Genomic DNA, 14,916 nt, shown 5'->3' with positions numbered 1-14,916 from the left:
CGTAAAGTGACGGAGAGGGGTCAGCGGATGCTGAAGCGCATAGTGCAAAGAGGTCGCCGACTTTCTGCACAGTCAATTGCTACAGAGCTACAAACTTCGTGTGACCTTCAGATTAGCCCAAGTACAGAACGCAGAGAGCTTCATGGAATGGGTTTCCATGACCAAGCAGCTGCAGCCAAGCCACACATCACCAAGTGCAATGCAAAGCGTCGGATGCAATGGTGTAAAGCACGCCGCCACTGGCCTCTAGAGCAGTGGAGACGCGTTCTCTGGAGTGATGAATCACGCTTTTCCATCTGGCAATCTGATGGACGAGTCTGGGTTTGGAGGTTGCCAGGAGAACGGTACATTTCAGACTGCATTGTGCCGACTGTGAAATTTGGTGGAGGAGGAATTATGGTGTGGGGTTGTTTTTCAGGAGCTGGGCTTGGCCCCTTAGTTCCAGTGAAAGGAACTTTGAATGCTTCAGGATACCAAAACATTTTGGACAATTCCATGCTCCCAACCTTGTGGGAACAGTTTGGAGCGGGCCCCTTCCTCTTCCAACATGACTGTGCACCAGTGCACAAAGCAAAGTCCATAAAGACATGGATGACAGAGTCTGGTGTGGATGAACTTGACTGGCCTGCACAGAGTCCTGACCTGAACCCGATAGAACACCTTTGGGATGAATTAGAGCGGAGACTGAGAGCCAGGCCTTCTCGACCAACATCAGTGTGTGACCTCACCAATGCGCTTTTGGAAGAATGGTCAAAAATTCCTATAAACACTCTCCTCAACCTTGTGGACAGTCTTCCCAGAAGAGTTGAAGCTGTAATAGCTGCAAAAGGTGGACCGACATCATATTGAACTCTATGGGTTAGGAATGGGATGGCACTTCAGTTCATAGTATGAGTAAAGGCAGGTGAGCGAATACTTTTGGTAATATAGTGTACTTGTTAATGGACAAAGATTAGAAATAGTCAAAAAAAATTTAAATACTTTAGGATCTTGATAGATTAAAATCCTTTCTCCAAAACTCTAAGAAGGTTTGCAACAGGGTGTAGGAGAAGAAGTTCAACCAAGAAAATTCCATGTCCAGATTTTAATGTGGAAGTCTGATTCTTTGATTTTTCTGTTGCAGCTGCTGGAGGAGAACATGGTCACCTTTGTGAAGAAGGAGCTGAAAAACCTCCAGAGGTCTCTGAGGCCAGATTACCCAGAATGCTTAGAGAGGCAGAGGGAGGATGAGGAGGTGTTGGACGGTGAGGAGGAAGAGCAGAGGTGGAGCAGCAGAGAGGCTTTTCTGCAGATCACACTGCACTTCCTGAGGAGAATGAAGCAGGAGGAGCTGGCTGAGCGTCTGCAGAGCAGTAAGAGGCTTTCAACTCCTTTAACAGGATAGAAAGGAGGAACAATGGGAAAATGGAAATGTTTGCATTTCTATCCTCTGCTGTAAATACAGACATTTCTAAAACAAGATCTCATCATTCCAAGGGAAGGGAAGGGAAATGAGCACAATCCCCACAGATAACCTGGTTAAAGTGTTGATTTGTAATATCAACAAAATCTACAATTGTTGTTGTAGATTTTATGTTAACTCATCATTATGGTGACCCTAAGTAGGCTGCTCGTACATTTAAAAACTTTTTTCGTGTCTGTGTCTAAATTAAAACATACTTTCACAAGGCAGTAAATAAGCTTTTTAATTTTTAGTAAGGAGTTATTTAAATGATTAAAATAAACCCCTCCTTAATTTCTGTGCTTTCTATCTGACATATTCATTGGTTCTAAAATGCTAAATGTTTGTACCCTGATGCCCATCTTCAGATGCACTTGCAAAATCTAGGAGTGAAAAACAAAAGAGTGAGAATTATAGTTGCTGCACAGCAATGGTCGGGGCCAGGCAGTTTTAGGCAAATTTAGGCAATTCTGAGCAACAAGTGGAGAATAGGAAGATGAAAAGAAAGGTGGCATTCTCATGTTCATTTTGTATCAGTTGAGATTTGAACTCACAATTTCTGGCATGAAGGACAATGCTCTATCGCATTGAGCTCATTGGCAAGTGTCGGTTCATGTGAGGCTTGACAAATTGACTAAGTCACATGATAGCAGCCGCCTATGCATGGAAAGGCAGATTTCAAACCACTGTAAAAAAAAAAAAAATCTGAAAATACACATATTGCATCTAGACAGCATGGAGATCTTGGTAATTTGTTTTTAACAATGATTGATTTGCTCCATAAGTGAATACTGATGTTTAAGTGTAAAGTGTACAAAAGTTTCTTCAGTATTGGGGCTACATTTTGGTGAAAGTTGCAAAGCTGCAGCACATATGGTTGATTTGTTATGAATTTTCAAAGTTTTGAAATTTAGAGGCTTGCTGTAGCGCCACCATCAGGACTATTGGCTTGTGTTTGCAGCTGAGGAAATCTGGCATGGGACTAGACCTTTGTACAAAGTTTGGTGAGTTTTGGCTCATGGGAATGTTGCACAAGCTGAGGCGTGAACTCACAATCTTCGACACCGAGGCCTGGCCTCTATCTCACTGAGCTAAAACTTCACATGTAGCTTCACGGACTGACTGAGCCAATCACTGACCTACAGGACAGCAGCCATCCATGCTTGGAAAGGCAGATTTTAAATAGCTGTCAAAAATTCAGTTATTAAGATAAAAATATGAAAATACACATATTGCATCTAGACAGCATGGAGATGTTGATCATTTGTTTTTAACAGTGATTGATTTGCTCCATAAGTGAAAAACTGATGTTTAAAAATGCCATTCTTGCATTGACTCCAATTGTTCACATGAGAGCAGAGTTCAAAATGCTGTCAAAAATTGAGTTTTTGAGAATTCTGACATTTTTTTCATGAACATTGAAGATTTATTTACCAAGAATTTACAAGTGCATGTTTACAGTACCATTTACAGTCAAACATTTTGATGCACTGCAGGCTCAGTTTTTGATAAATCAAAAATCTGTGTGGATTGTTTGTGTAGGACAGTCGGAAGATGCTCTGTATCAAATTTGGTGACATTTGAGCAAAAATTGTGGGAGGAGATAGGTTTAATAAGTTTTACAGTTTTTAGAAAAACAGAGTGATGGATTTCATAATTTGCAATAGGTTTAAGTGCACAAAAGTTTCATCAGTATTGGAGCTACATTTTGGTGAAAGTTGTGAAGTTGTGGCACATATGGTTGATTTGTAATGAATTTTCAAAGTTTTGAACTTTAAAGGCTTGCTATAGCGCCACCATCAGGACTACTGGCTTGTGTTTGCATCTGAGGTAATCTGGCACGGGACTGGACCTTTGTGCAAAATTTGGTGATTTTTTGCACATAGGAAGTAGGACTGCCTCGGAAGAAAGAAAGAAAGAAAGGAAGAAAGAAAGAAAGAAAGAAAGAAAGAAAGAAAGAAGAAGAAGAACACGCAGGAATACAAGAGGGAACTGGACCCTAATTATTATTTTTTTATGCACACAATGCCGTTAATGCCACTACAAACCTTTTTTAAATCAAGGAATTTTCTTTTTGTCGTCTTGCTTCATTTTTATACTCTGAGCAGCTGAGCAGTTCATTTTTTCATGTCAGGATCTGCTGAATACCATAAACCATCAATTCCATTATATCAGCCTCTGACACTTTTTACACATTATCATTTTTCTCAGTGGGTGGCTTTTCCACTTCCTGCTTGCCTAGTGAAAAGTTCCTCCTGTTTTCTCATCACATCCCGCTGAATTCTCCAGGACAGCAGCAGCAGCACTCCGGCTGAGGAAGCACTGTGTTGTTTGTTAAACTGTGAACTGCGAACTTTACTCTCCCCAAATCCTGATCAGGATGTGCAGCTCTTTGTTTCTGCAGACTGTTGTTTGGTTGACAGCTGAAAGGGGCCAACAGATATAATTCCCAGGAAATATTCACGTTTCACATTTAATAAAACATCGATGTGTTGACGTTATTTGTTGTTTGTTCATTCAGGAACTCTCGCAGGGTGCCAGCGTGAACTCAGATCTAACCTGAAGAAGAAGTTTGAGTTTCTGTTTGAGGGGATTGCTAAAGCAGGAAACCCAACACCTCTGAATCAGATCTACACAGAGCTGTACATCACAGAGGGAGAGAGTGGAGAGCTCAATGAGGAACATGAGGTCAGATGGATTGAAACAACACCCAGGAAACAAGCCAGACCAGAAAAAACAATCAAATGTGAAGACATCTTTAAACCTTTACGTGGAAGAGATGGATCAATCAGAACAGTGATGACAAAGGGAGTGGCTGGCATTGGGAAAACAGTCTTAACACAGAAGTTCACTCTGGACTGGGCTGAACACAAAGCCAACCAGCATGTCCACTTCCAATTTCCATTCACTTTCAGAGAGCTGAATCTGCTGAGAGGGAAAAAGTTGAGCTTGGTGGAACTTCTTCATCACTTCTTCACTGAGACCAAAGAAGCAGGAATCAGCAGGTTTGAGCAGTTCCAGGTTGTGTTGATCTTTGATGGTCTGGATGAGTGTCGACTTCCTCTGGACTTCAACAACAACCAGATCCTGACTGATGTTACAGAGTCCACCTCAGTGGATGTTCTGCTGACAAACCTCATCAAGGGGAACCTGCTTCCCTCTGCTTTCCTCTGGATAACCACACGACCTGCAGCGGCCAATCAGATCCCTCCTGAGTGCGTTGGCATGGTGACAGAGGTGAGAGGCTTCACTGACCCACAGAAGGAGGAATACTTCAGGAAGAGATTCAGAGATGGGAAGCAGGCCGGCAGAATCATCTCCCACATCAAAACATCACGATGCCTCCACATCATGTGCCACATCCCAGTCTTCTGCTGGATCACTGCTACAGTTCTGGAGGACGTGTTGAAGACCAGTGAGGGAAGAGACCTGCCCAAGACCCTGACTGAGATGTACATCCACTTCCTGGTGGTTCAGTCCAAAGTGCAGAACGTCAAGTATCATGGGAGAGCTGAGACAGATCCACACTGGACTCCAGAGACCACGGAGATGATCCTGTCTCTGGGAAAACTGGCTTTTGAGGAACTGGAGAAAGGCAACCTGATCTTCTATGAAGCAGACCTGGCAGAGTGTGGCATTGATATCAGAGCAGCCTCAGTGTACTCAGGAGTGTTCACACAGATCTTTAAAGAGGAGCGTGGGCTGTACCAGGACAAGGTTTTCTGCTTTGTCCATCTGAGCGTTCAGGAGTTTCTGGCTGCTGTTCATGTCTTTGTGACATTCATCAACTCTGGAGTCAATCTGCTGTCAGAAGGACAATCAGCCTCCCAACTAAAACACCTCTACCAGAGTGCTGTGGACAAGGCCTTACAGAGTCCAAATGGACACCTGGACTTGTTCCTGCGCTTCCTCCTGGGTCTTTCACTGCAGACCAATCAGACTCTCCTACAAGGCCTGCTGACACAGACAGGAAGTGGCTCACAGACCAATCAGGAAACAGTCCAGCTCATCAAGGAGAAGATCAGGGACAGTCCTTCTCCAGAGAGAAGCATCAACCTGTTCCACTGTCTGAATGAGCTGAATGACCGTTCTCTAGTGGAGGAGATCCAACAGTACCTGAGATCAGGACGTCTCTCCACAGCCAAACTGTCTCCTGCTCAGTGGTCAGCTCTGGTCTTCATCTTACTGTCATCGGAAGAAGATCTGGAGGTGTTTGACCTGAAGAAATACTCTGCTTCAGAGGAGGCTCTTCTCGGGCTGCTGTCACTGGTCAAAGCCTCCAAGAAATCTGTGTAGGTTCATAGATAACTGGACATATTTCATGCATAACATATTGTTATCTCCACAAGAGAAAACTAGGTGTTATATTTTTGTTTTCATCTTTACTTCCTCCTCAGGCTGAGTGTGTGTAATCTGTCAGAGAGAAGCTGTGCAGCTCTGGCCTCAGTTCTCAGCTCCCAGTCCTCTAGTCTGAGAGAGCTGGACCTGAGCAACAACCAGCTGCAGGATTCAGGAGTGAAGCTGCTCTCTGCTGGACTGGAGAGTCCACACTGCAGACTGGAGACTCTCAGGTAATGTCCATTTACAGTGATTGACTGATTTGTCACTTTTCACACTAAGGTCCATTCACTCAAAGCAGTTTGTCTCAGCTCAGTGATCCTGAATCTGCAAAGTGTAACCATGTAAGATCCATATCAGGATCATCTGTTCTGTGTTTTTGTCTTCATGCCTTCTTGCCCTGCTGTGAAACAGAGGCTTGTACGTCACTGTGTCGGTCGCTCAGCAGTTAGGTCCAGAGCAGCAAATCTCCAAAGCTTTGTGGTGGATCACCATGAAACTTGGTGACAACATTCATGTTGCCAAGAGCATGAAATGTCCCAATTTGAGTGACAGTAGAAAAATCCTTTCCAAGGATTTTTCCCAAGGACCCACTGCTCAGCTGCCATTGTGGTGACAGTGGATTGACTCTTATGCTGACAACATTACTGATCTATTGCTGCTGTATGGTGATCATTTTCACACTTCAAGAGCATTAATATTACATTTTGAATGAATTACACTTTGAATCCTGATTTACATGCAGCTTCATGTCACTGATCAGATTCCTAACCTGTGTAGGTTTTTGTGAAAACACAAAGCAGATGATGTGGTGGACTGATTGTGTTTGTGATGGTGTGCAGGCTGTCAGGCTGTCTGCTCACACAGGAAGGCTGTGCTTCTCTGGCCTCAGCTCTGAGCTCCAACCCCTCCCATCTGAGAGAGCTGGACCTGAGCTACAATCATCCAGGAGACTCAGGAGTGAAGCTGCTCTCTGCTGGACTGGAGGATCCAACCTGGAGACTGGAGGCTCTCAGGTATGGAGAGACACACACAATGTCTTACAGAGGGCTGAGGAATATTGTTTCATGTTTAATGGTGGATATGAGTGATGTGGTCTGCTAAATCTTTCATAGGGAAGGTTATGTACTGCCCATGTTTCCATCCTCAAAAAGAATCTGCTGCTCTGACTCTGTTTCTTCCTCCAGGGTGGACCATGGTGGAGAGCAGTGGTTGAAACCAGGTCTGAGGAAGTGTAAGTGTGGATTTAGTTTGACTCCTGAACACAAAGCAGCAAACATTCAGCTGTTTAGATGCTGCAGCTGCAGTTTCTGCTGTTTTGTTCTCAGCTGCTTTTCCCTGTTGAACCAAACAAAATCACATTTGATTCTCCACCACAACGAGAATCTTTATTCCTTTAATATTTACGCATTTTGCAAGCGATTTTTTACACATAGCGTGAAAACAGTTTCCACACTCATGCGAAGCCTTGATCATTTGTTAAACCACCTCTCCATTTTCACTGTTTTTACAGACCTTAAAACTATACGTCATTTTAAAAAATCAACACAGAAAACTCAAAAATTAAGACCTGTTAACAAATAGTCCAATAATAGTGTTTTTCTTGTATTATTTCATACAAATTAGTAAACAACATCAGTGTTAACAAATCAATAATCAAACTGTTAATAAATCAGCAGATAATAAGCACAGCAGGTCTGTTGTGTCTTGTTCTCTCCATCAGATTCCTGTGAACTTAAACTGGACACAAACACAGCAAACAGACACCTCGTCCTGTCTGAGGACAACAGGAAGGCGACAGTGACAGAGGAGCAGCCATATCCTGATCACCCAGAGAGATTTGACTCCTTGTGGCAGATGCTGTGTAGTGATGGTCTGACTGGTCGCTGCTACTGGGAGGTCGAGTGGGAAGGATGGGTTCATATAGCAGTGGCTTACAGAGGAATCAGCAGGAAAGGAAACAGTGATGACTGTTCACTTGGCAGGAATGACATGTCCTGGACTCTGGCCTGCCATGAAGGTGGTTTCACTGCCAGACACAATAACAGACAGGCAGCCATCCCTGCCCCCTCCTCCTCTAACAGAGTGGCAGTGTATCTGGACTGGCCTGCTGGCTCTCTGTCCTTCTACAGCGTCTCCTCTGACACACTGATCCACCTCCACACCTTCAACAGCACCTTCACTGAGCCTCTGTACCCGGGGTTTGGGTTTTGGCCAGACGCCTCAGTGAGAGTCGCTTCCTGTGTGGAGAAACATTCACACTGCTGATCAGAGACAGCTGCTGACATGAGATATACACAGACACACACACGCATACACACACACACACACACACACACGCACACAGAGAGAGAGAGAAATTAACTCAAAAATTAGAGATTAATTGATAGACCTCCCTATCAATGAGGATTTTTTCAGTTGCTTGATTTATTTTATTTTATTTTATTTCTATTATCCAAATGAATTCTTCAGAACGCTTGTAAAATTACTGAACTATCTAAAAGGAGGAGAAAAAACTCTGATTCATGCAGACTCTTACAGCAGAACAAATCTGATAGAGAAATTCTTATGTCAGCCTTTTTTTCTTTTATGTAATGTGACATTTTTCTTGTTGTGTATGGTGTTAATATTGATAAACTTGCTGTGGTCCTGAGAAACAGTCCAGTCGCCTCAGGTGTCTTTGTCATGTAACTGTACTGTATATACAGTGAGAATACGTCACTGATTCCAAAAAATCCAAAAAAAATTGCCTCTGAATTCTTCCTTCCTCTATGCACTTTATGTGCTCTGTGCATTCCCTCTGTGCACTGCTGTGTAGCTCATCTGTCCTTTGGACCAGAACCAGGTGATGATAATAATAATAAATTTGATTTACTATCTGAAGACCTCAAAAACTCTTCTTTGGCAAACCTGAAAGATGGACATTGCAATAATCTAGTTGTGATGTAATAAAAGCATGAATAAGGATCTCAGCATCCCTAAACAACAGAATACAAAGAATCTTAGTGATGTTTCTGGCCACTCTGGTCACCTCCTTTATATGAAAATCAAACTAGGGGGTCTAATCAAATAGCACACCAAGATTCTTAACTCTGTCAATGCAATGAATTACACAGTCATCCAGAGTCAAAGTAAAGTGTTCATACAGATACTTTAGTTTTGCAGGACCATTAACCATCATTTCTGTCTTTGCCGAGTTCAGGAATTTTCTAGATAACCATTTCCTGACTGCAGCTACACAGGTCTCACGTTTAGTTGTATCAGACCCACTTTGAAGGAAAACAAGCATATACAACTGTAAGTCATCTGCATAACAATGAAAAGAAATGAGATGAACGTAAAATCTGACCCAAAGGTGTGAAGCAGGGTGGGAATTACACAATTTAAGGGGCAAGGACATTTGGCCTTTGGTGTTGCAACTTTTTTATTTTTTAGGACATTAAGGCCACATGCCAGGGAACCAAGGCCATTGAGTAAAATGCGTGGACTTGTAACCTATGCTATGAATAAACATTGACTGATGACTTCATACAAGTAAACAAAAAACATCACACACAATGTGATTATACAATTATACTGAAGCATACTGTGGGCATTTCGCTCTCAAAATATAAAAGTTTTTTGCTAGTATTCTCTCTGTTCTCTCTGTTTCAGCTGAAACACATGAGATCTGACGGTAACCAGTCCTTGTCAGCCAGCCAACTTGGGCTTATCATGTTTTCTAGACATCGTGATTTCCCCAAACTGAATAAATACCACAGATAGCAACACAAAACTGCTCTGCTAGCTCAATCATGTTGTCACTAGAATATCCGCTGGAAAAAGTATTTTTTTCATGGACTGATAGTTATACTCCTGCCGACTTCTCAGTCATTTTTAATCTAACAGTTGCCGTGACAACGACTCAGCAGCACAGATCTTTATCTACAACCAACTTATATTAACAGTTATATTTAAATGTAGGCTACTGCTTTCCAGTGTCGGCGCCAGAACAAACATCTATCTTTTCATAAACTCACTGGCAGATGTTTTATTTCAGCTGGGGGTGTGTCACTCCAATTTAACGTCAGCTCCGATTAATGTGGCTAAGCAGCAAAAGTAACAACAGTAAGCAGTAACATTAAGGCTGATGAATTAATTAAATCAGTGGCCTAGGCTACTCATAAAGACTAAGGATTCAAGATTCAAGGATTCAAGGAACTTTATTGTCATACCAGTTCACACTTACATGCTAGTGGTACGAAATTAGCACTCAGGTCCCGGTATAAGCCAATATATACATATATATACCAGAATTTCCCTGGTTGGGATCAATACAGTATATCTATCTATCTATCTATCTATCTATATATATATATATATATATATATATATATATATATATATAATATAGACTAAACAAATTAATAACAATTAATAGGCTAATTAATAACTAATAACATTAACACATTAATAACAAGAACAAAGTTACAGGCTGCACATCTCTGTGGAAAATCTGACAGGTACTGTCCATGGTGCTGAATCTGCCTCAACGGGTACTGTCCATGGTGCAGAATCTGCCTCAGCAGACACTGTCCATGGTGCTGAATCTGCCCCAGAGGGTACTGTCCGTGGTGGTGAATCTGCCTCAGCAGGTACTGTCCGTGGTGCTGAATTTTCCCCAGAGGGTACTGTCCATGGTGCTGAATCTGCCTCAGCAGACACTGTCCATGGTGCTGAATCTGCCTCAGCAGACACTGTCCATGGTGCTGAATCTGCCCCAGAGGGTACTGTCCGTGGTGGTGAATCTGCCTCGGTCGACACTCTCCGTGGTGCTGAATCTACCTCAGCAGGTACTGTCCATGGTGCTGACTCTGCTGAGGCATTTCATTCTCTTTATTATAGAAATTAAAGCTCCATAAAATTCATGGAGGATCTTGTTTAGCTCTTCTTTCCTTACAGCTGAGAAATCAGCTGTTTGCCCGGTGTTTGTCAGGTAGTCTTGTAGACATTTGATGTCCCAAGACGTTGACCGGGCCGTACCAGCTTCATTTCCTGACTCTCCAGCTGATCCAGCTCTTCACTCGTCACTCTCGCGTATCTCTCCTTTTTCTGTTCTGTCTTGTCTTCCTCGTTCAGCCGTTTATCCAAACTTAGGTCGCCAAATAAATCAAAATCACAATCACAACAAAACGGTCCATTATGCAGACTAACAAAGTTGACAGCGGCTTTTGATGCGGGTTTCAGTTCATGTTGCCATGGAAACCACACAGACTCAGGCAATAAGATATAGGCGGAGTAATATTTTCAGTGATGAGGTAATTTTCATTTGAGCATGGCTAGCCGTGCTATCATGCTCATTTGAGCAAATCCTAAACGTCTGATTAACCAATCAGATTGCTTGGTCGGATCTATGTGTTGTATAATGGTTGCGCGTGCATGCAAAACATTGTTTTGCTTCAAAGCCACCAACATGAGCAGAAATTCAATTCATGTTGGGTTGGGATTCGCTCCCTCCCCTCCCCACCCCCCTTTTTTTCTTGCATCCATGATAACCTTGAGAGACTGACTATTTGGGGCACACCGGCCAAATTGGCCGTGAGGGGTACAATTATTTTCAGGGCACTGCGGCCAGAGCGAGGGGCATCGACGGCCATGGCCATCATGGCTGTAGTATAATTCCTACCCTGGCGTGAAGTTCCGTGAAAACAGCAGGGGACCGAGCACAGACCCCTGTGGGACCCCATTACTAGCAGCACGGTGTTCAGAGAATGTGTTGTTATATAAGACACATTGAGATCTTTCTCACAGGTAAGATCTCAACCAGAGAAGCACCTGACCTGAGATGCCAAAATAATTCTCAAGTCTGTCCAATAACACACAGTGATCCGCTGTGTGGCATGCTGCACTCAGATCAAACAACAATCACACAGTTGCTGAGTCTACAGTCAATAATAAATCATTTACCACCGTTGTGAGTACTTTTTGAGCTGAGCGATTCACTGGGATTGCAGATTTAAATGGCTCAAGGAGGTCATTTGATGATGATAGTTCAAGAGTTGATTTGAGACCACTTTTTCAGTAACATTTGACCAAAAAAAAAAGCAAGATTTGAGACAGGTCTGTAATTTGTTAAGGAGTCAGCGTCCAAACCAGGCTTCTTTAATAAGGGTTTAATTACAGCAGATTTAAAACAAGCTGGGAAGACACCTGTAGAAAGTGATAAGTTTAAGATTATTTATATATAAAACATAAGGACCTAATGTAGACCACAACTCTTTGACCATCGAAGATGGCAAAGGATCTCAAGAGCAAGTTGTATATTGTGCTGCCATGACAACCTTTGTTAGAGTGGGCAAAGATATAGGCTCAAAGACAGAAAAGCCTTGTCCTTTATAGGTGGGTGTATCAATAACAAAATCATCATCAATATACTGGAGTATTTTGATTCTGATGTCATCCACATTGTCATTTAAAACTTGGAGGTTTTTGTTTGCACGTTTCTCTCTCAGATGTTTACTGGATCCACTGAATTCTGCTGCTGACCCAAATCATTATTTTGCCATCAAAAAGCCAACACAGAGACACACACTGCATATGACAGAGCTAAGTGGTGTTTGACCTTTAGATTTGAGATTACAATCGTTTTAGCTGCTGCTGAGCCATAATATCACCTGGTTTACAGGTATATACACTCCTGTACAAAATGGTAAAAGGATAAAGCAATATAAAATGACACTAATGGGTGGATTTAGTTGTGTAAATGCTGCTGGATGTGCTCTGTGTGTGATGTGAAGGGCTCAGGCCATGTTCATTAGTTTAACAGTCTGAGGGAAGAAACTGTTTTTCAGTCTTGTGTTGTGTGACTGAGTTGCCCTGTATCGTCTGCCAGAGGGGAGTAACTGGAAGTGGTGGTGACCAGGTGTGTTGGGTCGCAGGTGATGTTTGTGGCTCCAACAGCGGGCCTGGAAGATGTCCCTGACTGCAGGAAGCTGGGTCCCAGTGATGTGCTGTGCCGTCTTGATGAGTGTTTGCAGTGCCCTCTGGTCCTTATTAGTGCAGTGGGCAAACCATGCTGTGATGCAGTACGTGATGACACGCTCCACAGAGCACCTGTACAGGTTTACCTGTAGGTTCTGTGGCAGACTGGCTCTCCTCCGCTTCCCCAGGAGAAAGAGACACTCTGGTGCCTTGCTGATGACGGTGGTTGCGTGCAAGGCCCAGGTGAGGTCTTCAGTGAAGTTCACAACCAGGAATTTGAAACTGGAGACGTTCTCCACTGCTACACTGTCGCTGTAATCTGGGTTGTGACTGGTTCTCCTCTTCCTCCTAAAGAGAGATCCCTGTTTGCTGACTCTTCGTTACTGAAGATCAGGCCTGTGACCGTTGTGTCGTCTGCAAACTTTATGATGGTGTTGCATGGAGAGGTTGGCAGTCATGGGTGAAGGGTCTACAGGATGGGGCTCAGGACACACCCCTGAGGGACACCTGTGTTCAGGATTAGAGTGGAGGATGTTTGTTTTCCCAGCCTGACAGTCTGGGGACGGTTGCTTTGGAAATCCAGACAGACCCCGCCCTCGCCTATTGGTTCATCCCATCCACGTCTACACCCTCTGTGTTAGTGTGCTGTGAGATGCTGTGCTGATAAACAGGATCCCACACTGTGATTTTTATTTACAATTATTTACTGTAATGAATTATTAAGTTTTGTTAGAGTTAAGTTTTTCCTATAATTGTTTGTTTGTTTATTTATTTAAGAATGGCCAGTGCACATTAACTAACATGAGCATATGAGTCCATCATGTAAATCTGCCAGATTTAGGCCAAACGGGCTAATTTTCATCTGCAGGCAAGTTTTGCTAACTTGACTAAAGAAGCCTTGAAGATGCTGATGGTGTCAGATTACAGGCTGTCAGGCAGGGGAAGTGACTGAAGTGAACGGACCAATGAGGACGCAACATTCCTGCTGCCAGCCGCCCGCTCGCCCTACCTGTCCAACCTGCAGAGAGAGAGAGAGGAAGTGTGTGTGTGTGTGTGTGTGTGTGTGTGTGTGTGTGTATCAAAGTAACTACTTCATGATGTAAAAATGTAATAAAACACAGTTCTGTATTTTTCACAACAAAAGCACAATGTAACCATGTATTTGCTTTGTAATTAAAATTTATTTGTATTTGTTTCCAAAACATCCTCTCATTTGCTGAACCAGCTGTCAGTCGAGGTGGAGCTGGCACCACCGGCAGGCACCACCCTGTCTGACTAGTTTTCTACGGACTGTCCCATGAGGAAAAATTAGACTCTTGATTTGTTTTATTCAAAAACACCAAGAAGGTTTACACAGTGCTTCTGCTCTACTACCTCTTTGCAGATTAGGTCACAATCTGGTCTTTCTCCAGCCCACCTGTGTATTAAAAGTGGCTGTAACCACCTGTTCATTCAGGAAATGGCCCCAGGAGGCCAGCGGCTCTCTCATGGACTATTTGAAATGCACAGTCTGGACTGTACCCCTGGAATCACAGGAAAACAGCATTGATATGGACATTTACAGGAGTGTGGACATAGACACAGACTTCATCAACTTCTGATGGAAGTTTCTTTGTGAGACACAATAACAGATCCCCATCCATCCCCATCAACAGCACCTTCACTGAGCCTCTGTACCCGGGGTTTTGGGTTTCGTTTGAATCCTCAGTGTCTCTGTGTGAGATTTAAGGACTAAGATTTGCTTCCTGTGTAGAGAAACACACAGGAATAATGGATTTTCTGACTGATTCATTAATTACACATGAATTCTTTATTTCTAATTCTTTCCACGTCTGGCCCCAGAGCATTCAAATGGTTCCAGTGCTGAGACTGAGAAAGCTGGAGTGTTAAACTGGAACTGAGATGGTCAACAAAATAAAGCTCTCACCATGTTGATGACATAAATGGTGCATTTCAAATAAGTCGAGTCCAAATTGCATGAATCTGCTGAAGACATGGTGTTATTGGGTCCTGTGCAGACAGGCAACACAGTTCATCAGTCTTCATATTTCCACCACATTGATGAGCTTACTAAGTGGTGTGAAGACAGTGGCCTCTTCCAAAGAAACACTGAGGAGCTGCTTATCATGAGTCACTAAAGGGCCTGCTATTATTTTCCACCTGTTTTGATTCATATT

The 14,916-nt window shown here is 43.0% G+C and overlaps 1 protein-coding gene across 1 annotated transcript in view; it reads left to right on the top strand.

Annotated features, from left to right (window-relative positions):
• LOC115356447 (NLR family CARD domain-containing protein 3-like) overlaps positions 1 to 14,916 on the top strand; it is a 66,393-nt gene that overhangs the window by 38,979 nt on the left and 12,498 nt on the right. Inside the window, exons 3-5 of the mRNA XM_030047617.1 lie at positions 5,839 to 6,012; positions 6,622 to 6,795; positions 6,967 to 7,013. Coding sequence (XP_029903477.1) covers positions 5,839 to 6,012; positions 6,622 to 6,795; positions 6,967 to 7,013 — 395 coding nt within the window. The remainder of the gene's footprint in view (positions 1 to 5,838; positions 6,013 to 6,621; positions 6,796 to 6,966; positions 7,014 to 14,916) is intronic.

The sequence above is a fragment of the Myripristis murdjan genome, chromosome 24 (genome assembly GCF_902150065.1).
Source record: "Myripristis murdjan chromosome 24, fMyrMur1.1, whole genome shotgun sequence".
In the NCBI taxonomy this organism is placed as follows: domain Eukaryota; kingdom Metazoa; phylum Chordata; class Actinopteri; order Holocentriformes; family Holocentridae; genus Myripristis; species Myripristis murdjan.
This window is presented reverse-complemented; position numbering and strand designations above follow the sequence as displayed.